At 38.1% G+C, this 23,283-nt stretch overlaps 1 protein-coding gene across 1 annotated transcript in view; it reads left to right on the top strand.

The window, feature by feature from the left end:
* Positions 1 to 22,139, top strand: part of SIM1 (SIM bHLH transcription factor 1) — a 47,913-nt gene extending 25,774 nt beyond the window's left edge. The window contains exons 9-11 of the mRNA XM_074923157.1: positions 9,794 to 9,959; positions 17,865 to 18,270; positions 21,409 to 22,139. Coding sequence (XP_074779258.1) covers positions 9,794 to 9,959; positions 17,865 to 18,270; positions 21,409 to 22,139 — 1,303 coding nt within the window. The remainder of the gene's footprint in view (positions 1 to 9,793; positions 9,960 to 17,864; positions 18,271 to 21,408) is intronic.
* Positions 22,140 to 23,283: the final 1,144 nt, after the last annotated feature.

Here is a 23,283-nt window from a genome sequence, read left to right as displayed (position 1 = left end):
ATGAATCCTTTTGGACTCAACATATCTCTTTCATTATGGGGCACAGCTGATCAGAAAAAGCAGGCTGGAATGATGGACAAGTATGTTATGAGGTGTGAAGATAGGAAATTTTCTAAGGAGGAACAAACAGAATAATCAGTAAACCATTTTTCAGGAGCAAAATTTTTCTCAAATAAACTATTCCCAGATCATAGAAGCTTGTCCAGAAAGTCATCACAGAAAAACTAACTGATTTTAAGGATCTTAGGAAGGTTGTCAACAGAGAGACTTTAATTATGGGGAACGTAGAGGAGTTGATAAAATCCAAAATATGAATAAATTAACTTTTACAGTAAATTATTAAAAGTAATAACAGCAGATTTTCAGGACCACTCTTCACTGCACAGTTTCAAAGGAGCTGAATTATGAAATTTCTTAACTACTGTAATATAGAGTGTAACATAAGAACAGCCATGCAGGATCGGACACATACTGATAGTGACTGTGGCAAATGCTTTGGAAAGAGTTTAAAAATAGGACAAACATGCAGTAATGCTTCCCCAACATTTTTTCCCAGTCTTCAAGAAGTTCAAATGACTTCCTAGAAAGTGAGATCTTTGAGTGTGTTAGTGGTTTTTTTCCTCCACAAATGTATCTGTTTACTTTTTGAAACCGTGTGAACTTTTGCCAGTGTTAAGTAAATGTGGTAAGAAAGGCCTCCTTTTGTTGTGAAAGTGTCACCTTTTCATTCCTTTCATAGCTCATACTTCTTGTGTTAGGAGAAAAAGTGAAAAACTGCTTCCTACTCGTTTTCTCTATGTCGTTTATAATTTACAGATCTTATTTTGTTGTCCCAGCCATCTCTTTTTCAACCTGTGGAGTCTCCTTAATTATTTCTCATAGTGAGGCTCTTCCAAGCCCACCACCCTTGCTGACCCACTCTGAGCTTTTTCAGGTTGTCAGATGGGAAGGTCAGAGTATACAATATTTGAGGTGTCAGTGCATGAGGGGTTTGTGCATGGTATGAGGTGTAATCTAATTTTTATAATCTTCATTTACTGTATAATTATACAATGATGTGCATTTTCTTACACACAGGGCAGTCTGTGTTATTGATGACCTCTCTGCAATGTGATGCATTTTTCTTTTGTGAAACTTCTCAGTGTAAGTTGTGAAGCATATCAATTAGAGGATTCTTTGCCAAAATGGAGTTTAAGGCTACTAGTTTTAGAAACAAAAATCTGAAACTAGGTTTCAAACACCATACTTAAACACCATAGAGGTCAGCGTTGTATATACCCCTGATAACTTGGAGTTCATACTTGTCTTTTTGTGGCTTCTAAACACTCAGAAACAGGACTTTTATCCAATTTTGTGCCAACTTTTCAGTTACCGATATTTACAAAACATAGAATAGTCAGATTTAATGAAAGTGTCTTGGTTGTTTCAGCCCTTTTCCTTGCCGTGAGGGGACAGAACTTGTAGGAGGCTTTTATCTCTAAAAAAAGTGGCTGGATGGATGAAAACACTCAACATCAGTCATGAAAATCATGAGGAGCTTCTTTTGTTTCTTCTTATCATATATCTTAAAGTGCTATAGGAATCCTTAGGATTTAGAAATCTGTTAACTTATAATCTCTGCTAAAAAACCTTTAGCATCCTTTCAAATCCTTTTGTCCAAGCATATCGTATAGCTATATAGTGTATTTCCAATAATTTCTGCTCAGTTAGGTACACAATAACAATGGTATTACATGTATTCAATCAAGTATTTTTATTCATGGAATACATCTCAAATTTATTTTAGCAGTTTAAATAAGTGAGTTTAATGTATATTTAGTCAAGCATTACAGTAGTGAGGGTTTAGGTAGATTAGAAATAAATGAATCCAATTAAAGAACACGTCTGTGAAATTTGATATGTCATAGGCATGAATGAACTGTTTGCACAGCAACTGTAAAGAAATCATTAATGATTAACTATCTAGAAGAGGTTTAATCAAGGATAAGCGGTATATGACATAGTTAAAATCATTTGTTTAGAATACATGGAGATTCTGAAATAACAAAAACATGCTTTGCATTAATATTGACATGAGTACTGGTCTCAGGGAATGTATTTTTTTGTTATCTGTGGTAGACATGCAGCCTGGGACTGCAGCTGAGAGTTAACTTAGTAATATTAGCTATCATGCATTGATAGTGGGAGTTTGTTCCTTCCAAGAAAAAGCTTAATAGGTGAGACAGACAAAGATATTTCACAAAACAAGCATTTTCTACAAGAATATATTGTTATCCTCCCTTTCAGAGTGAATATTCAGCAAAGTTAAGGTAGGGATTCTCAGAAGTGATCAGTGTGGGACTAAATTTGACCCTCCTAAAACTAAAAGTCCCACTGGCTGCCTTGAAGGGAAACTCAGGCAAGTGCCAAGTGCTTGCTAAAATCCCAGATACATGATTTTTCCAGTGTGGTACCAGTAGTCTCTTGTGAGGATTGAGAATTGAATCCAGATCACTTGGCTACTAGATCTCTGTCTTAAAGGTGTCAGAGGTGTTCAAGGTATATTTTTTAACACATAAAAATATTAAGAAGTCTGAGATGGGAAAGTCTACCCTGTATAAAAGCAGTCTGTTGCACTGTTGTCAGCCAGGCATTCTGCAAAACTGAAACCGTCTTACAGGGATATGTGAGAACTTAAGTTTATGTGGCATTAATTCCTAAAGGGGTGCTGCATACGTGCACTTTCCTGTCATTCACTGAGGTGACATTGGCTTTTATGGAGTGGTTGAAAGGGAGTAGCTGGAAGAAAAAAATTAAGGCTTTTTAAAGTCTCATGTAACGGGCCTTTTGTTTATTCAGAAATACTATTTTGAATGTGCAGGTGAATTTAAAGTATTGGAAAACCTCAAATGATTACAAAGAAGTCACCACAGTAATTTAATAAAGGCTGACAGTGTGAACGTGTCATGGAGTTCTGCAAGGTTTAACATGCCTTCAGATAAAGTATTCTTAACTATTTGGTGACCATCCAAAAAAAGAGAGAAAACATCACAGGCTATGTCCCTCTAATCCAAATTTCGTATTAGCAGGCAGATTCTAACATATAAAAACATTTATAAACTTCTGTCAAATATATTTCTCCATTTAACTTGGCGAACACTAAATATACATCAAACATGACTTTTAGCCAGTTGTGCTCCTAGGCACCTCACATTTGAAAGAAAGCATTCCCAGGATAAATAAATGTTACAGAATTAAACTCAGGCCATCATATTTTAGTTATTTAAAGCATTATATTTCAGTGCTATCTATAACTAAAAATGGTAATTATATTTATATAATTAGCCTAAGATATCTTTGGCATTTTATTCACAAAAAATAATAAATCTGTGGTGCATATTTTCTTTTAGCAAATCTTGTAAATAAAGGCAAATACAGTGTACAAAGGGCTCTTTTTGGAGGCTGAGATGACTAAACATGTGGTTGAGAATGACAAACTCTACCTTCGGACTGCTGAAAACTCTGCAACACCATGATTATTTAGAGACCAGGGTATTTTATTTAACTCCAACTGACAGTTAAATGACTGCATTCTGAGATGAGAAACCAATCAGGGAATATATAAAATTTCTCTGCCAGTAGATGTCTAGAGGATGTCCTCAGACATTTGCGTTAAATGATCCGTATAGGAAACTTCGTGCTTCAATTTTCCTGAATGTATCAAATAATTTAATTAGACTTCCTGGTTTGGATTGCTCTGTCTTTAAAAACACATACAGAAACATGATATTGTGCATGTGAATGTCATGGCTGGAGAAGCTGTAAACTTTGACTCAATGAGATGTAAAGAGCTACCATTGCTTATGCTATTTATTGAGATAAATGGGTGCCTGGAACTTAATAAAGGGATCCAATATACAAATCTCATACTCTTTCAAGTAGATGCATTGCTTAACCGTTAAGCATACTAATGATAAACCACTTGCAAGATTTCTGGAGGGTTTTCCCAATTACTTCTGGGGCTTTTCACTTTAAGTTTTAGAAAGGAGGATTGCTAACATCATCCCAATAGCTGATGGAGAAACTGAGGCAGGGAGTATCTCTGAGAATACACAACTGGATGTCAGTGTAGTTTCATAACAGTGAGTGAGGTTCAACAGCTTTTTTCCCACTTTGTCCTGAAATTTGGCTTGCTGTATGAGATAAGTGAAACCTCCTTATTTTGACTGCTTCTGGAAGATGCGAAAGGGATTGCATATGCTCCTTCTGACAGGTCTCGTGAGCAGACTGAGGCCTTTGTAAACATTTCTGAGACACATTGTACATGAACAGAGGACACAACAGATGAGGAAATTGTCTGTTTTGTTGTACCATCTGCTGATTTAGAAAGCCATGAAGATGACAAACAACCAGAATCTGTTCTCTTTTCACTCATCTGCTGAATGGTGCTCTGTTAGCATTGCATGAGCTGGAGTGTGGAAATGTTAAAAGTTGCAGGCATTGTTTAAAAGTAGAAGAACGATATATTACAGTATTGTGGTCAGACATGCATGAGGAAGTGCCAGACTTTTACCACCTTCATGGTTGATTTTAGCCGAATTTTGACAACTCAGCAAAATACAGCAAACATTAATGACGTTAACACTTTTAGTTTAATCTCACAATTTCGTTCTGTTAGACTGGCAGAAAATATAATTTTTCTGATTTTTAACTAGAAGAAATGCAGAGTGTATATGACCATTCTCATAGGTTTTTCATGTAAAACTAGAGGAAATGATGAACATACTTTATGCGTTCAACAGAAATGATAGTGCAACCAATGAAAATTGCACCTTGTTTTTTTTGCATGAACTTCTGCAAGTTCATCAACACTTCAAAGTGCCTTCCACTTTGCTTCAGTCATGTAAATGATTGTACCCATGATGTAGAAATCTGCTGCATTAACATCATCTAATGTTTTTGCTTTCAGCTTGTAATTCATTGATTACTTTAATACATGCTAAGGAATGACATGGGTGTAGATTACCCAGTGTTTGTCAGGTTTAGGTGGTCAAATGGCACCTTTTTATTCTTAATTAGCTGTGATTTCCAGTCACAGTATGATTATTGCATGTTGTTCAGACTATCAATTGAAAGATACCTAAGGATAAGAGTACCCGTTTCCAGTTGTATACTGATATTTTGATTGCTGCTGGAGAAAATGAACTGAAACGCATTTGTAATCCAAAGCTGTCCTCCACATATTGAAACTGAATTTCTGTGAATCTTCATTAAGGTGTCTACATTTAGTGTCTTTTGATGGATTTAAATACAGTGTAAATATCTGCCTCTTTGTTGGTTGTCTGTGTATTCTCAGTCACTTCATATATGGCTTATTCTTCCTTTCTGGCATGTTGCGTCTTTAATGTAAAAAGATGCTCTTATGGCTTTTGCAGAGTTTTCTATGGGCTGAGTGTTTTTTCTTCTTTTTTTTTGGAGGTTTTCTTCTTGTTTTGAAGGTTACACTGCTTATGTCTGTAGATATATAAGATCTCTATTCTTATATAAGAAGAGTCTGTCCTTAAGTTGTTTTGGTTGAATCTGGATATTTATTCTTCACTAATGGATGTCACTATTTTATTCCTTCCTCTGGATACATCCCGTTGAGCTTCCCTTTCTATTTGGCAGCATTTTGGGCTTACATTTTGGCAATGGTAGCAGGCAGAAAGTGTCTTCTAAAGCTAAATTGTGAGAACTCTTCACAGAAGTGTTATAGATCCAGCTGGCATCCAAGTCTGTGCAAACAGGTTGGCTTCCTCTTCCAAACACTTTTCTGCTTTAGCCTCTGCTCCATCTATGCAGCTTGCTATAGATAGATCTCTTTAGTAACGAATGCTCTGTACTCAACTTTCAGATGCTTTATTGCAGAGAAGTGCAGTTGGTACAGCTGTCAATCCTTGTTTTTTCATGATGCTAGCTCTAATACATCAGTAAGTGCTTTCAAAATTAGGCTCAAGCTTTATAATGGACACTGGAAGAGCCAGAGACATGGCATAGACTGGAAATGCTTCTAGGAGTTAGATATGAGAAGAAAATGGGAAGCAGCATATTGTAGCAAGAATATTTTATGCTTTGACTTCTGATTTCTTTTTGCTTACAGTGAAGCATGGTAATGCAGTCTGTAGGTGCTTGATACATTGACCATACTGGTCAGATTCTCATATGGGGGGGAGGGACAAGATAGAGAAATAATACATTTTTGGAAGCATATGCTACCAAAAGCATATGCATCCAAGTTTTTTGAGGAGTCAAAGAGGACCTAGAATTTCCATCCAACTGTGGAAAGAATGGCTGTTTCCCATCAAGAAAAGGTGGAGGTCTTCAATATGTTTCCCTTTGCAAAGAAGCATCACTTTGGTCTTGTCTGGATTCAGTTTGATCCATCTGTTCTTCATTTAAGAGCTAATTTCCTGTAGTTATTCTGATGTTTTATAGTGATGATAGTTGCATCAGAAAATGAGATAAATAGTAGATTGTCAGCAACATACTGTTAGCAATTGAACACATGCCATATCACTCTCTCTCTCAGCAGTCTCATGTAGATAGATGTAGATTGTATGGATCCCTGTGGGATCCTGAAGGTGAGGACCTTGGAGGAAGAAGCTCATATCCACCACTTTTTTTTTACATTTACATGTAGAACACAAGATGCAGTACTACTGTATTGCTGGGACTGTGTAATAGAGGATTCAGGTGTCTGAAAACAGGAACCTGGAGATTACAGTTCCACAGTTGGTGAAAGTTTTATAAATTCCTCCAGGAAGTTGTCAGAATTTCCATCTGTAGCTTGTGTACCACTAGGAGCCCTGGTTCCTCTAGTCCTTTGCCTCACAGTGCATATGGATATACTCAAATGTTTTCATTTCTTGGTGGAACATCTTCTGCATCTGACATTGAGACTACGGACCCTTTCTCCATATTTTCTTTGCCTTTTTTTTTTTTTTTTTTTTTTAACTTCTGGTATTTGTCTTGGCCTGTTACTATTGGTGTTGTGGTGTCTATCTTGGATCTTCTGAAGGGTAGCTGTGCTAGGAAAGAGTTGAGATGATATTGAATCATGACTCAGTGATGCAAAAAAGTCCAGGTGTTTCATCTGGAAGGACAGCACAGATATGTTCTTTTTCTAAGGGGAAACTTTGGCAGCAAGAACTTCAGACAGTTTTCTTCTTATCATCTGTTTAATGATGTTACCGTCTAAACAATTGGCTTCAAATACCAGCTTGTGGTGTTTATTCTAATGTGTGGTATTGTGAGAAGGTGAATCCTCACCAAGGACTTAGAACTAAGTAACACATGCATGGTTTGGGCATACAAGGTTTTGGGCAGCCTGGTTTGACTGGGTTTTTTTTAGGTTCCCATGACCTAGAAGCATTGTACAGCGTAGTCTCTATGATTTGAATGCCTGGCCCTTACAGAGATCATAACAGCAGGCAAGTAGTGTTGGAGTGATGGTCTGTGGTCTGAATACTGGTGTGGTGTTTTGTCCAATTTTTAAAAAATCTTCCACTGACATAAGAAAACAGCAAACTGTTACAGGGTGGCATACACCAGAGATGGGGAGCTAATGGCAGGAGTGCAGAGCTATGGGTGCTCCAGCAAAAAGGAAGGCAAAAGGGTTGGTAGGTTCAAAAATGAAACAGGACCTCCTCATATCCCTAAGGCTCTGAACGACTTACCTACTTAGTTTTGATTAACTTTAATTTCCGGAGGCAACTATTTCTGCATCTGACACTGAGACCACAGACCCTTCCTTTTCTTATGATCAAATAGTCAGGGCGAGACTGATAGTTTTTTCAGTACTATTGGTAATATCTCATGCTACTGTAGTAGTTAAATATGAAGATTAATTGACACCCTTTGTTTCTGATGTTTTGCATGACATAAAGATAATTTGGTAGGGCTCAATTATGGACGCAGATGGTTTTACATGTCAAGACAAGGTGTCTGGATGGATATTCCTAGGGTAACCATGGGAAAGATTAACGGTTTCAAAATAATGTGGATGAGCCTTACCTGTCACCTAGGCCAAAGCAAATCTTTATATTCAGATGGTCTCACTGCAGGCAGGATATTTGAAAGGCAAATATTACAGAAGAAGCCTATTTTTATTAAAGCCAAAATTTGAAGAAATGGCCTCATTAAGAAGTAATTTTGCATTAGAAAACATTAATTAAACTTGTCCAGTCTCTCTCTGCTATGGACTGGAGAGTGTAGTCAGCACAGTTCTAATGTCAACGATTCATTCTCATGTGTTATATATACATGGATACATATACATGCTCTGCATTGCCAAAAAACCTAAGCCTTTTCAACCAACAAGTTTGTATCAGGTACAAAAAAAAGTTTAGTGTAGAACTGGCATGAATTAATTTGTCTGTTTTGCAGGTTTACCTGTGGCTATTCAAAGATTTATCCCATTCTTTCACTTATATTTGTGATTTATCATTTATCTTTCTGCTCCTGACTTTTATCTGAAAGCATTTCAGTGTACTAAACTGTGATATGCTCAGGTGGTGCAGTTCCTTTCTAAAAAGGCGTTAGACTGCCACAGTTTACATCGATATATGTGTGATTATAGAGCAAGATATTGTTGCTAAAGCTGGGTGAACAATTTATTATTAATATAATCATTAAGGATGAGTCTTTAGGTTTAGATGGAATATGGGGTAATTTGTGAATGAGTATGTTGCCTCCTTGACCGCATAAGAGAAGCATTATTCTTCCCTTGTTCTCCCACTTCTCTGCTGATTAACACAAAAGAAGAGAAAAGCCATGAATCCTCCCTCTTTTCCTCCAGGTAGGTAGGACAGGAAGAAACTCTTGCTTTGCTCTCTTTTAATAAATCATTGTCAGAATAGGTTCCGTATGACTACATGAAAGCTGGAGAGCTCACTTCATACTCCCCCGGGTATCAGCAGACGTGCAGATGTGTGCAGAGGGGTGCAGTCCAATGCATATGCCCTCGTTATGCTTAGTGAGACATTGTGAGTAATGCCAGTTTTCTTTACTTTTAGGTATTCATTAGAAAGTTTGAAGAAACTAATGCTGAGCTTCACAAACTGCCATTATATCTAGCTCTCCATAGAAAAACTCTAGTATTTTGTGAGTGGGGGACAGACCATTTAAATAATAAGATTTGTATTTATTTAGCTGTTTTCTATGATTGGTAAACTCTTTCAGTATAAGAAACTTCAAACAATGGAATAAGCACTCACAAGACTTATAGAAGAAGAAAAATTCAAAAATTTGCATCAATTGCATGAAACCTTGTAAACAATGAAAAATATAACTTTAAAGATGAAGTGTTTTCCATTAAAAAATAATTGTTTAATTTCTTTAGTCATCTCTGTAGGCTGTTATGTGCAACCCCACACATACATGAACACACACATGCACATGAGTGGTAAGTTTGTAGCTGTACAGTTAAAATTTTGAGGTAAATGTATCCTATTTACTGCTTAGCTATGTGACCAATGCAGAACTTTAATATTAATCTCAGAAATTTCCATACCATTGTTTTTTATTACTGAAGAAAGTAGATCAGGATGATAACAGTTGAATGCAAAAAGCAATCATATTTTCAGTCTAAAAATAGTGTCATTGTTTAGTAAGCTATGCTACATAAACATATTAGGGGGATGTACTGACTTGCCCTGCATGGTTTTATTCTTTTTCCTTAAAAATATCTTTTGTTTCCACCCCCCACTAAGAAGAAAGGAATGTTTCCCTTTAAGATATGAAGTGAGTTTGTTTTTCACTTTTTCCTTTTATATAGGGATACTGAATATAAAGGACTACAGCTCTCCCTGGATCAGGTCACTGCTACCAAGCCGGCATTCTCATATGCAAATTCAACTCCGACCATAACGGATAATAGGAAGGGAAGCAAATCTCGCCTCTCGAGCACAAAGTCAAAATCAAGGACATCACCATACCCACAGGTAGTTGTCTTTGAAAAACAAAATTAATTTTTTTTTAATATCTTGATTTTGACTGCTATTTTACCCAAGTAATTAGAAGGGGTCAAAGAGCTCAAAGGGAATCAAGGATAACAGGTTTTGAGATCTTGAGAAAGGAATATGTTGCTTTAAACTGTTTCTAAAAAGCTGGAAACATTTATGTCTCAGCATGCATAATAAATCATCATCAACAACAATAACAGCACAGGGCTCAGAGTTAATGAGGAGCGGACAGAAGGACAAGTGAAAACGTTGGTTTTGAAATACTTGGTTTGAGAGGATTGTGAGTTTTGCCATTCGAGAAAGCTTGCTTTTTCTTACTTACTCTTTAATAATGCCAACATATCTAGAAAGCTGCCAGATGTTTGACGGCAGTTATTTTAGTCAGAAGGAGTGAGTTTTGGTGAGGGAAAGCAACAAGCTAACTTGCTAAACTGGAAAAAGAAAGCTTTTCTATGTACAAAGCTTTGAAAGGGAGAAAGCACTAGGAAGTGGCCATTGACGTCAATAGTCTTTAATTTCCCAGCTTTCATTTTCAGGCCTAATGTGTAAGGAGCATAACTCTGCATGGAGAATGGACCAGACTTGATTTGGTGTCTGAACTGGAGTTTACCTAATACATTTATGCAACTGATTTCTGCAGACAATGCCACAGCACTTGCATACTTACATTGTCAACCATTTAAATCAAATAAATAGTTTGTCAAAATAACCATTATGTTTCTTAAATAATGTTGTAAATCTTACTACCCTTATGCCACCACACAGTGGGTATAAATGTATGTATTTATGATGTAACTTCGAAGAGCTATATATTTTTTAAGAGTCTAGCTCAATATTTAACTGATAATGACCTTGATAACTACAGTTTCTCTGCAGGCACAATGGTTTCTAAACTGACCTCTAAGAGTATAGAATATGAGCCCAAGTGTCTACATCACTTCCTTGTTTTCTTTCTTTTTCCCTTCAAAAGTACCACGAGTGAGAATTTCAGTTAAATGAAATTTTATTTTGGCTCAGGGAATATTTAACCAAGCACTTAGATATGAACTCAGATTCTTAATTTTAAGAATCTAACTTTGCCAGAGGTTGATATGGCTCTTGCCATTTAATCATTTGTTCATGTGCATTTCTGTGGGTTGTTGAAGAAGAGTCTTTCTCTTGAATGTGCTACACCAAACAATTGTAATAAAACTGTTTTAAAGAATCAGGAAAGACCTGCAATTAATTCTAAATTAGATTTCTAAGATGACCATCTTTGTTTTACTGAAATCACTCTTCATGTCCTCTTACACAGCCCTTTCAGAAGTCCTCATCTGCTAGCAGGACAATCCCAACTGAAGACATGTTATCCTCCCTCATCAATTCACTTTCTGAAAGTGTGATTTTCATGAGCACCTCCTTACTCTCTCTGTCACCAGAAAAAATCCTGAACTAGCAATGCAGCATTGAGACTGTTGGTTTATCAGGGATCGTTGTCTGAAAGCTCAGGGTGTTTGGTCTGCAGTTTCCTTTTGCATCCTCATTACTGGCTGCCTGGTAGTAAAGTCACAGATTTCATAATTCAAAAAAGAAGCAGGCGTGCTAGTTGCCAATATCTTGAAAAATGGTCATACCATTCATTGTAGCACATCACCACAAGCAACGCTGGCAGCTTGGCTTTGTATCCCTCTCATCCTTCTCCACCACTGAATAAACTGTTGAAAGACTAAGAAAAGCTGTTGTGAAGAACATACAGCAGGTGGTATGGCCTGTGTCCCTCAGTCTCCATCCCACGTAATTTGCCAGTCAGTTGTGGAGAATTAGAGTGCAACTCAAAAGCCATGGCTGAAAAGTGAGGTCATGGTTTGGCTTACACAGGAGCCTGGGTTTTGGTGGAGCAAGGAAGAAGGAAGTTTATTAGTAAAATAATGTAAGTGAGCACAAAATATTTCTTAAAGTTAGGGGCACCTAGGAGATTTAAAATGTAAAAATGTACATACTTTCCATACTTTCCTTTTTTTTTTTTTTTTTTTTCCCCTTACCACTTTGTTTCACTCTTGAAGGGAAAAGGGAATCATATGCTTTACTGGGTGACAACTGAGAATCCTCTCCCTTGCCAGCTGTGTGGCCCTAGAATAGCTACATGAGATGTGAACTCTATGAAAACCATGTTAATAAATTTCAGCTGAATATTTACTACTAGGGCAAAAGGTGGATGTTGTGGTCACCTAAGACAGGGTTAATGTTTTTTTCCTTAAATCTTATGCAAAAGCAGTCATAGTGTAATATGATGCTGGTAGAGTCTTTAAGCAAAAAGTGAGTTCATCAAATTGGAAGCATTGGTCAGACTCTGTTTAACACTGACTGACTTTATTACCATGGGCTAGTGAGTTCTGTGAAACCAGTCCCAGGCAGGACAAAGGCAAACAGAGAGGAGAGTAACCCAAAATTCATGACACAGCTGTAGGATTTTCCCAGACACTTTGAACAGTGCTCTTCTAGTCCTGTCCTACCAGAGAGCTGGAGAGCTGAAATAAGAGGTGAAAAGGACAGAAGAGATGAAGACTTGATAGAGATTTGCAGGAAAAGGAAATTGTGAGTTGGTTAAAAGAGGCCTGTAGTCTTCCCTCATAATAATAATCATTGTGAGTGGTTCCCAAAATCTAGCCCTGGACCTCATTTATTCTGTACGCAGGAAATAGCAAGAATACTGGAAAAACATTTTAACTGTGATCATCTGAACAACTACTCTGGAGTTTAATCTCCCATTAATGATGATTGTTTAAAGAAAGTATTTAAAATTATCTGTTGTCTGCCTCTAATGGAAATGTTTTATGGTCAGATCTGGATAAATGTTTATTTCTTCATGTCTCATGTTAGTTCTTGGATAAAGGTATTTTTAATATACATATATATGTAGAACAAACACAAGCATATACTCAAGAGCTGTTGGATGGAGGCTTTGGTGTGTGTTACAGCATGCATGAATTTTTGGAAGTAAAAGCCTACTCTAGTATGTGTATGTTAATACACCTGATTTTGGAGGTAAATTGATTTTATAGCTGTTTAAACAGATAATCTGGATTAATTTTGCAATCCATCTCTATTTGGGCATATCGCCCAATGGGTAAAGATAACAGAATCAGGCTGAATTCTAGTCAGCCTTTTTTTTTGTTGTTGTTTTATTCATTTCTTCCTGTAGCCTAAAGCTTTGGCAACTTCCAGTGTATTCAAAAGCAAAGCAAACCCCTCTTTTTATAGTAAACATAACTCCTGATCTGGTGAAGAGTCACCAGCAGTGGGGGTTATTTTAATGGACATGCTGTATTACTTTAATCTAAGCCTTTCACCATCTGTTCTGCCTATAATAGTGAATGCAAAAAGAACATATTTTACATTTCAGGATTACATTAGTAAAAAGCAAGATAAAAGTGATTTAAAAGCATGCATATGTTCTTAGTACAATGCAGCCTGCATCTGTGATGTTTTTTCTCATGGTTAAGACACAAATCAAGAGAAAAGCTGCTAATGTTGATGTAGTGAAAGTTTTTCATGGAAAAGAGGACTCTGAGAGGGTTTCACTATATACTTAATGTTTATAATGATGAAAACCTGAGTAGGCTGCCAGAAAATTAGATATCTATGACATCTATTGTTTGAACATCTGACACAGTGTGTGGAGCAGGCACACACCTGTAGGAGTGGAAGGTCAGGCAAAAGAAAATCACCCAAGACATATCGTCTAATGGCCTAATACACTTCCATGGGCTTTCATAAAGCAAGCTTTTCTTAGACATGGAATTATTATTTTCTTATTTCCTTCCCTCTTCAGCCCTCCTGAAGTTTTTCTTGGAATGAATATAGCATCAGTGATGGCCTATAGCCCCTTTCTATGTCAGTGCTAATCCGTCTGGTGTGCTCTCACTGCAATGGTACACTGGATTAGCACTCTGGAAGATATTTCTAGTACCCAGAGGTGGCAATTCAGTTTCTAAGAACCAGCTGGAGAACCATTTGGTCTATTTATTGTTGTTGTTTATGCCAGAAGGCAATTCAGAAATCACCTAAAGGGATTTCACATGTTGCCTGTCTGAAGTTCTTTATCATGTGTAACTTCTGTCTGCTGGTTAACTTTTGTCAAAAAATAAAAATTAAAGAATCTGTCTGATAGGGGTCAGAAGGAAAAAAATAGCAGAAAGGAAAACATTTCTGGTGAGGCAGGATTGGGATTGAAAAAAAAAATCACTGATTTTAATTGGCCATAATTTTCATTAAATCTGATTCCATTTTTATGGTCTTTCATCACTTGACATATGGGAGCCTAATTCTGACTTGAGAGATAGTGTTTCCACTCCCATTTCAGTCAAGCAGTATCTTTGATCATCCTGTCATTTCTGCCCCCGTCAACATGTCACACATGCCTGTATTTGGAGTCTCCACCTGTCAACATCAGATTCCCAGAAGAGGCAGTGGTAGGACTGCAGTGGTAGATGCCAAATTGAGATGTGATTAGCTTTAAAGGGAATGAGACGTATTTTTGGCCTATGTCAGCTTACGTTGTACCTCAAGAGTAAGCAGTCATATCAAACCTTGGTAGACAATGTGGGCCACAAGTAATTCACTGTGTTAATTTAATTCTGTCTGTGGCCTAGCAGCTGCTATGGGTCAGATCTCAAATAATCATCATTTACATCAAGTACAAAGTATATGCATGAAGTATTGTTGGTCTTGACTACATGGTTATATGACATTACATGGTGCATTTCTGATATACTGAACACGTACCCTTTGAAATGAATTTCTCTTTAAGAAAAGTGTACAAAGGGCTGTGCAATTGAATCCTTTGTGGTTAGGTTCAAGATTAAAAAAAAAAAAAAAGCAAATGTTCAGTTAAATGGAGAAACTCCCTTGAAGAGAAGCTATGCTGAACCCTGAGGTGTCCTTAGAAACAGAGAATTAATAGAAGAATATCTATTAGGGCTAAATGAAATTAAGAATGTTCAGTCTGAAAAAAATGTCTGGCATTTATTATCATCATAAATAGTCCAAAAAAAGAAATTTCATTATAACATTATTAGAAATTAATTTTACTTGTCCTCTTCGTGAAAGAAATACCTACTATGAGTTTGTTTTTAATAAAAAAATAAATGAATTTTGAACTTTTTTATACTCACATGTTTACATTATCTTATATTTCAGCTTAACTTTTTAAATGAAAAATACCTAGTTTATAAAAGTCAAATCCCAAAAGAGCCCTAAAATTAATTCTAAAGTTAAAACCAAGTACAAAAGTAGTTTTCCTTTTGTGAATTTCCATTTTAACTCAAATTTAATGGTCAAAATCTTGTTAATAATTTCTAATTTTTTCACTGGAAACTTATGTTAATCTATATATTTTTGTCAAAAATTTTACAATAATTAAGTCAATATTTATGAAGATATCTTTGTGACAGTTTGAAGACATTAGATCTGAAAGGATAATAGAGGAGTTAGACATTCCAGTTGGCCATGTAACACTGTGATGGCTGAAAAATGTTCCTAGTTAGTGTATGCGAAGTTACTGGCATTTAAAAGAATTCTTTTGTGGCTCTGTAACTATCTTACCTCCATGCAAAATCAGATTTATCCCTTCATCTCTTCATGACAGCCGGCTGAACAGAAGCCAGCAGTGTGCCCAGGTGGCCAAGAAGGCCAATGGCATCCTGGCTTGTGTCAGCAATAGCGTGGCCAGCAGGGACAGGGAAGGGATCTTACCCCTGTCCTTGGCACTGGTGAGGCCGCCCCTCGATTCCTGTGTTCAGTTTTGGGCCCCTCACTCCAAAAAGGACATTGAATGACTCGAGCGTGTCCAGAGAAGGGCAACGGAGCTGGTGCAGGGTCTGGAGCACAGGTCGTACGAGGAGCGGCTGAGGGAACTGGGGGTGTTTAGTCTGGAGAAGAGGAGGCTGAGGGGAGACCTCATCGCCCTCTACAGCTACCTGAAAGGAGGTTGCAGAGAGATAGGGATGAGTCTCTTTAACCAAGTAGTAAGCAATAGGACAAGAGGTAATGGCCTCAAGTTGCACCAGGGAAGGTTTAGACTGGATATCAGGAAGCATTTCTTTACAGAACAGGTTGTTAGGCTTTGGAATGGGCTGCTCAGGGAGGTGGTGGAGTCCCCACCCCTGGAGGTGTTTAAGAGTAGAGTTGACATAGCATTGAGGGATATGGTGTAGTTGGGAACTGTCAATGTTACGTTAATGGTTGGACTGGATGATCTTCAAGGTCTTTTTCAACCTAGACGATTCTGTGATTCTGTGATCTTTAAACCTTGCAATGAATATGGTGGTACTGACTTGCTGACCTCCTCCATATCTACTGGCAGGCATTTTGCCTACGGGTATTCTTCTGACAACTAATAATAAAATATAATTGAGTTACTCAAAGCTACAACCCTTTCTTTCTTTCCTTTAAATAACCTATGCTGTTAGCAAACAGTATTCACAAATATAAACTGGAATACTGAAGAAATACATGATTAAATACCAAAAGCACTACTGATGTTGCACAGATGGTTTAAGTTTCTGTAAGTCAAACATCTGGTCAGTACTTTCGATTGGTAAGTGCATAAAACCTTGATCCTGGCTGATAATGAGGAGTTTCATAGCAACTCAATCTAATGAAAAGGAAAGTAAGCTTATGTTTTCAGGAGAGAGGCCTAATACCTATTAAAAAAAAAGGCAGAGTGGGCATCTGGAAGGTGAGTGATGGAATGGGAGAATTCCAAGGCTTCATGTTGTAATACATTGATTTGTGACATGAGTGTGCAGTACTGAGGAGGTAAGCATGTACAGCTTTGGTCTCATCCCAATCCATAATCATAGGAGGAATTGATTTAAAGATATTCCATGGAGTTCGACAGTTCCAATAAATAAAAAGGTTTAAAAATGAGATAACTAAATCCTGGGAGGTTTCATAAGGATTCTTTCTTTATTTCTCCAAAAGTATCTAAAAGTTTGAAACATTCATTATGAATATCCAGAAATCTGTGACATTCAACTTAACCTTTACTTCTTTCTAAACAAATGCCCATGGTCCTATTCTGTCTGCTTTTCCAACTGCCTGCTAATTGCTGTTTCTGTGTTGGGAGGGCCCTGCTTAAGCAAGAGTGTCAAATGCCCACTCTGCCTGCTTTATCTAGCAGTCACCTTTTCTGGCAAATAGTTTCTGTATTCTCCTTGTTCCCACATTGCAACAGAGCTGTGATTTTTAACTTCAAACTGAACTGCCATGACTTCAGAGCTTTACTCTGTAGTAGTGTTGGTGGTCCCAGGATCTGCAGGAGGCTTTCTTTTCCCTATTAATAAGAGGAAAGACGTTCAAAGATACCACTCCAGGTAAGAAAAAAAAACAAAAACAAAAAAAAACACCCAAGCAAAATCTGAGGAAAAGTGAGGAAGCCCTTAGAAAAAGAACTTGAAATACATTCAGTTTCAATTTGACCTGTGAGAACGCTCCAGAAGCAGTGTTATTTCAATCCCTTTAGAAAGCACTTTGCTGAGGAGCATTGGAGCACCATTGCTGAGCATAAGCACTAGCTTTCAAAGCAATAAGAAAAACCTGGACATATTAAAAAAATATTGAATTGCAACATTGATGTTGCTGAGCCTAATATTACACATCATAAAGGAGATGGCTATTAAGGGTCGATATGGGATGTTTTAGACTTTCATGAGGTCTGTTCTGTCATCTGTGAGCTCATTACAGAGTGTTGTACAGGAAAGGAGTAGGAGTCCAATCAGAAGGTGCAGACATGCGGGCACGCTCACAAAAAACACTCTATCATATACATACTCTGTCTTTTTCAGTTACTTACAGATTTCACCTAGGCTTAGTAATTTCCTCACTGCTTCTCCTGTTTTGCAGTATTCTGGATTTCACACTGAGAGATCCGAGTCTGACCATGAAAGCCAGTGGGGCGGGAGTCCCCTGACTGATACAGCTTCTCCCCAGCTACTGGACCCCGTGGACAGACCGAGCTCCCAGCACCACGATGTCTCCTGTGCCTACAGACAGTACTCAGACCGCAGTGCTCTCTGCTACGGTTTTGCACTCGACCACTCCAGGCTGACTGATGACAGACATTTCCATACTCAGGCCTGTGAAGGAGGCAGATGTGAAGCTGGCCGGTATTTCCTTGGCACACCGCAGCCGGGAAGGGAGAGCTGGTGGGGTTCTCGTTCAGCATTGCCTCTGACCAAGTCATCCCCCGAGAGCAGAGAAGCATATGAAAACAGTATGCCCCACATAACGTCAGTGCACAGGATTCATGGTAAGAGATAACAGGGTTTGCGGAAGTGGCACCATCTCAGATAAAGCAACATGACATAAACATGCGGCTGTTTATGTGAGAGACAGAAAATGAGAGAGGCTCTTGATGTATGTCTTTGTCTCAGAGACTGCATCTATGGAGATAAGGAATACTTAAAATTCAAGTTAAATTCGACAGTCTGGTTCATATGCAGCAAAATATAATTTTGTTATATATTTTTTAATCTGTGAAATTAAGGTGGAAATATCTGACTGGTGAGATATTAAGGATGATCAAAGCAAAATTATACACTTGATAGAAATGTGTTCTTTATTTGATTTAAGATCAAACTACTCTGATGGAATATATTTAGCAAAAAATTAGAGATAAATCCAAGATTGTTCTCCAAATGACTTTTTTCTCCGCACTGGTTATTACTAGATTCTGTAAAGTTTGATGTTTATTTTTATTTAAAATTGGCAAGTCAAATTAACATTTGCTTTTGGTTCCAGATGTTTATCCCCAGCTATAATTTTTAGCCAATCTGAGTCTCTCCATCCTTTCAGCATCAAGCCTGAAGCATTGCTTGGTGTGTGGCAGGTTGCAAACTCAGTGCATTAGCACATCTTCAGAGGCTGAAGCTAATAAAAAAATCACAGTGAAAGGCTGATCTTCGGTTTGGAAAAATCTGAAGGTCCTTGGATTTAAAAGGGCAGGCTGAGAGTTGAAAGACTGCAACTGACCCAAAAGTCAGAGTTCAAGGTTGTAAGGATAGATACAGCATAAAAGAAAATGCTTTTCTACTAAAATAATCTGTCAAAACATAGGTTGTATCTAAAGAACTCATAAAAGCTAATTACATTACTACCATTCTTGCAGAAGGAGGCTTTGGAAATCAAAAAGAACTGTACTGTTTTACTTCAATCCGAGGGAAATTATGTTGAGATTAGAAAAATGATTAAATGGCAAGTTCTATAAAATACAGTCAGAGGAAAAATGAGGAAAGAAAAGGAGCCCTAAATTTTGCTGATGAGGACTGTTCTCCACATTTCCTGTAACAATACAATTCCTTCCTTGTGTGTGTTTTGTACTTCTGTCATTCTTGTGCTTCTCTAGCTTTTTCTTCTCCAGAAGAGAACTGAGCAAAGTATGATAATTTTTCTGGCAAATTTTATGCATAATTCTTGCCGAGAATAAAAAGATAGTAATGTAGAAATATCATACAGAGGTACAAATACAGAAGTGTTAAATATTATTCCATACCTTTATCAAGGATAATCAATGCAAATGGATAATATAATTTGATTTTAGTTTGTTCCTTGTTCTTGCTGTAGTTCCAGGTGCTGCAGCTATTCTGTTTATTGTATCAAGTCTTACATGTTTCAGTAGCCCTTCAGTCTGCATGTAGTCTTGGAGGTAAAACCTGACATGTTGGTCTTAGTGGAGGAGATAAATATCTCAGCTTCCCTTGCAGATATGCCGTTTTCATTTAGATTCAGGGAGTTTCAAACCTTGGCCTTTCACAAAAGAAACTCTTTTTGACAATACTATGTAAACATTACTGTCAGAACAGTGTCCTTGGGCAGGAAATATTTTCTTCCTTTTTGTTTATTGTAATGTATCTTCTGGTAGTTCTATCTTGGAGTCACTCTACAATAATGACAATTATCTGATCAGTATGGCAGGCCCTGGGTATTGCATGTGAGCCCAATGCATTTCTGGTGAGGCTCAGGAAGTCTGGGACACTGCAGATATGGTCTGGGCAGTGAGACAAACTGAGCACATGGTTTAGAGCTGCAGCCAGCCATCTCCCCAGTGTGTCATGGTGTGCAGGACATACCGTGTGCTCTGGTGGCTGGAGCTCCCTTCCAACTCCAGGTCCTGGCATTTTGGGTCCAGATCTTAAGAGGATGTGAAGGATAAATTTATGCCTATGAGGTACTCCACAGTGCAGTACTTGCACCAATGAATAGCAGGATATGTTTTTCTAAAAGCCCATCACTGATTTTTGTCATGAACTCTGCCACACAGTGGTAGTGGTCTGCCACCCAAACAGATCTGTGTACCTTGACCCAACATGGAGCAGAAGGAACTACTTGAGCTAGTCTGAAAATGGGTTTCCTTTGTGGACTCCTGTCAACCAACCCAACAGGCCTCATCCCCAAGAGGACTTTGTATGTGCTGAGGCAAAGGTATTTTAAAGTAATTTGTGCAAGTCCATCGTGTGCCCTCCTGCAAGCAGGTATCTCAGAGATTCATTTATCAAGCCCTTTATTACAGTGTGACCTTAGTTGGCTGTTCAGGTTTGGGGGTCACTCACTTTCTTCCTAGTGAGGATTGACAGGTTTGATTCTGTCCTTTCAGCTACATGCAAGCTGAACACCTTCTCTGATATGTCTATGGGCCTTATTTTTTAAAGAGAGGTAAGAATATAGTTATATTTTCCCATTCTAAAAGTTTTCTACAACAAATATTTATGCATTGGGATATGACACATTTTTACAGTAACCCTGTCTAACAGCTATGGGTTCTAAAGAAGAACTGCTTCATTACTTGTGTTTATTTATTGTTGTGTAACCTGTGTAAAGTCACTACAGGGCCAAAAACTATTCCACAATGCTGTGTCTGTGTTTTAGCTCCTGGAAAGGTCTAAGAAGACATGCTGGAATGATGTACATTTGTAGTTCCTTGATTTTTTTCACCACAGTCCCAATTTACTCGGACTTTACTGATGCAAATAAGTTGTGAGGGGTCAGGGGCCTGAACATCAGTGTTTGACATGCCCTAGGGTTACCTTGCCTGGCCTCTAGCTGTTCCAGAAGACACATTGTTCCTGTAGAGTTGGTACCATATCTTCTGAGCCTATGCAGATTCTTGGTTACCCTAGAGCATCTCAGGTGGCACTGCAGGTCTGTGTTGAGGTGCTTAGATCTCTTCTTTTTATATTTTCAGCTGTGTCACTTGTTCTGTGCACAGACACTGGAAACTAGAGGCTCTCACTGAAAAGCAAGGGGTCTACCATGGTAATTTTTGGTGACTTGTTGCGTCACTTGCCTCTGTCTTGTTTTTCTGTCTGTAAAATAAGGTTCAGAGTACTTGTTCTTCAAGATGGCTTGCCTCTTTCATCCTCAATGCTTGTCCCCTTTCTCTCTTTCCTAGGGAGAGGACACTGGGATGAGGACAGTGTTGTTAGTTCACCCGATCCTGGCTCTGCCAGTGAATCAGGCGACCGATACCGTACTGAGCAATATCAGAGCAGTCCGCATGAGCCCAGCAAAATTGAAACTCTAATAAGAGCCACCCAGCAAATGATTAAAGAGGAAGAAAACAGACTACAGCTGAGGAAAACAACCCCTGATCCGCTGGTCTCCATTAATGGCACAGGGAAGAAGCATGCTATCTGTTTTTCAAACTACCCACAGCAGCAGTTGGCAGGGGATGTCTGCCGTGTCCCAACAGTTGCCAACACTCCTCCCTGTGAACACATCCAGCAACGAGATGGAAAGATTATGAGCCCACATGAAAATGACTATGACAACAGCCCCACAACACTGTCTAGGATAAGCAGCCCCAATTCTGACCGAATATCAAAATCTAGTTTGGTACTAGCTAAAGACTACCTGCATTCAGACATGTCCCCACATCAAACCCCAGGGGACCACCCAGCAGCCTCTCCAAATTATTACAGCTCCCACAGGCAGTACTTTGATAAGCATGCTTACACATTAACTGGATATGCCCTGGAGCATCTATATGACACTGAAACCATTAGAAACTATTCACTAGGCTGTAATGGATCACACTTTGATGTGGCTTCTCACTTAAGGATGCAGCAAGATCCAGCACAAGGACACAAGGGAACATCTGTTATAATAACCAATGGAAGCTGACACTTTTTTTCTAAAAAATTTTGTGCTTAAAAAAATAACCTTTGAGATCTAATTGGAAGATATTATATGTTTTCATGCCCTTGTCGTTACCAGCATTTGATATACCACAGTGCACTACAAAGAATAACCTGAGGTTTGGGGAGATGTTAGTTAAAACATATTATTTTTAAAAAATAAAAATGCACTGGCATGCAGGGTTAGAGTGAATGGGGCTAAACTCAGAGCTGGTGCCATGCAAGGTGAGAAGGATGGAAGAGGTCTAGGCAGGGAGTGCTTGGGGAAGGCTAGTAGAGCAATTTACGCACATTGTGTTAAGAGGTGGTTGTTCAGAAATACAGCCAAGGGCAGAGCTTCTGAACTGCATGTGCCCCACAGGTCCCAGCCAGCAAAACTGCTATGCACTCTTTATGCAGAGAGTTGGAATGTGTTCCTCTGAAATACACTTCAAAATGGGTACCTCTGGTGATCTCTTTATTCCCTAACGGCCAGATGTGTTATGCTGCTTCATGGTATAAAGCATCCATGGCTAACCAATACAAAATCAAAATGGGGAGAAAGAAGAGAGAACTTCTCAAATTATTATTTCCTTGTGTACTCATGTGCATAGCTATTTACATACGCTTGATTTGAAAGGAGTCAAATGAGCAGTATCCTTATGATTAGTAAGATCAAATATTTACTTCTACTGTATTTGAAAGAAAGAGGCCTTTCTCAGTGTAGTTTTGAGAAATACATAGGGCTTGGTTGTCTTCATGTAGAGATGGGAGATTGTCCTCATATTTTTGAAAGGTTGCATAAGGTGAGTAGTGGAGTGAAATGGAAGAAAAATGTCAGGAGAAACAGGGAGGATAGGCTGGAATTAGGAGTGGTCCAAGATAAACACATTTAACTCTATGGCTATGTATGCCGTTTAGTAATAATTATGAAATAAGGAAAAGTGGGTCTAAGTGGCTGAATAATTAATAATTAATTTGAAACACAGAAGAAGCTCAGTAGAATCAGAGAAATTTTGCTGTAAAATACAAAGTAAATTGCATAAGTGTAAAAATATGAGAGGCAAGAATAAACAAAAACTGTATGGACCTACTTCTGATAAAGTTTTGGAGTAAATTAAGAAAGTACAGAAAATTGTAACTACTCTGTC

Source organism: Athene noctua, chromosome 1 (assembly GCF_965140245.1).
Source record: "Athene noctua chromosome 1, bAthNoc1.hap1.1, whole genome shotgun sequence".
Classification (NCBI taxonomy): Eukaryota; Metazoa; Chordata; class Aves; order Strigiformes; family Strigidae; genus Athene; species Athene noctua.
Note: the sequence above shows the minus strand (reverse complement) of the source record. Positions and strands in the feature narration are given on the sequence as shown.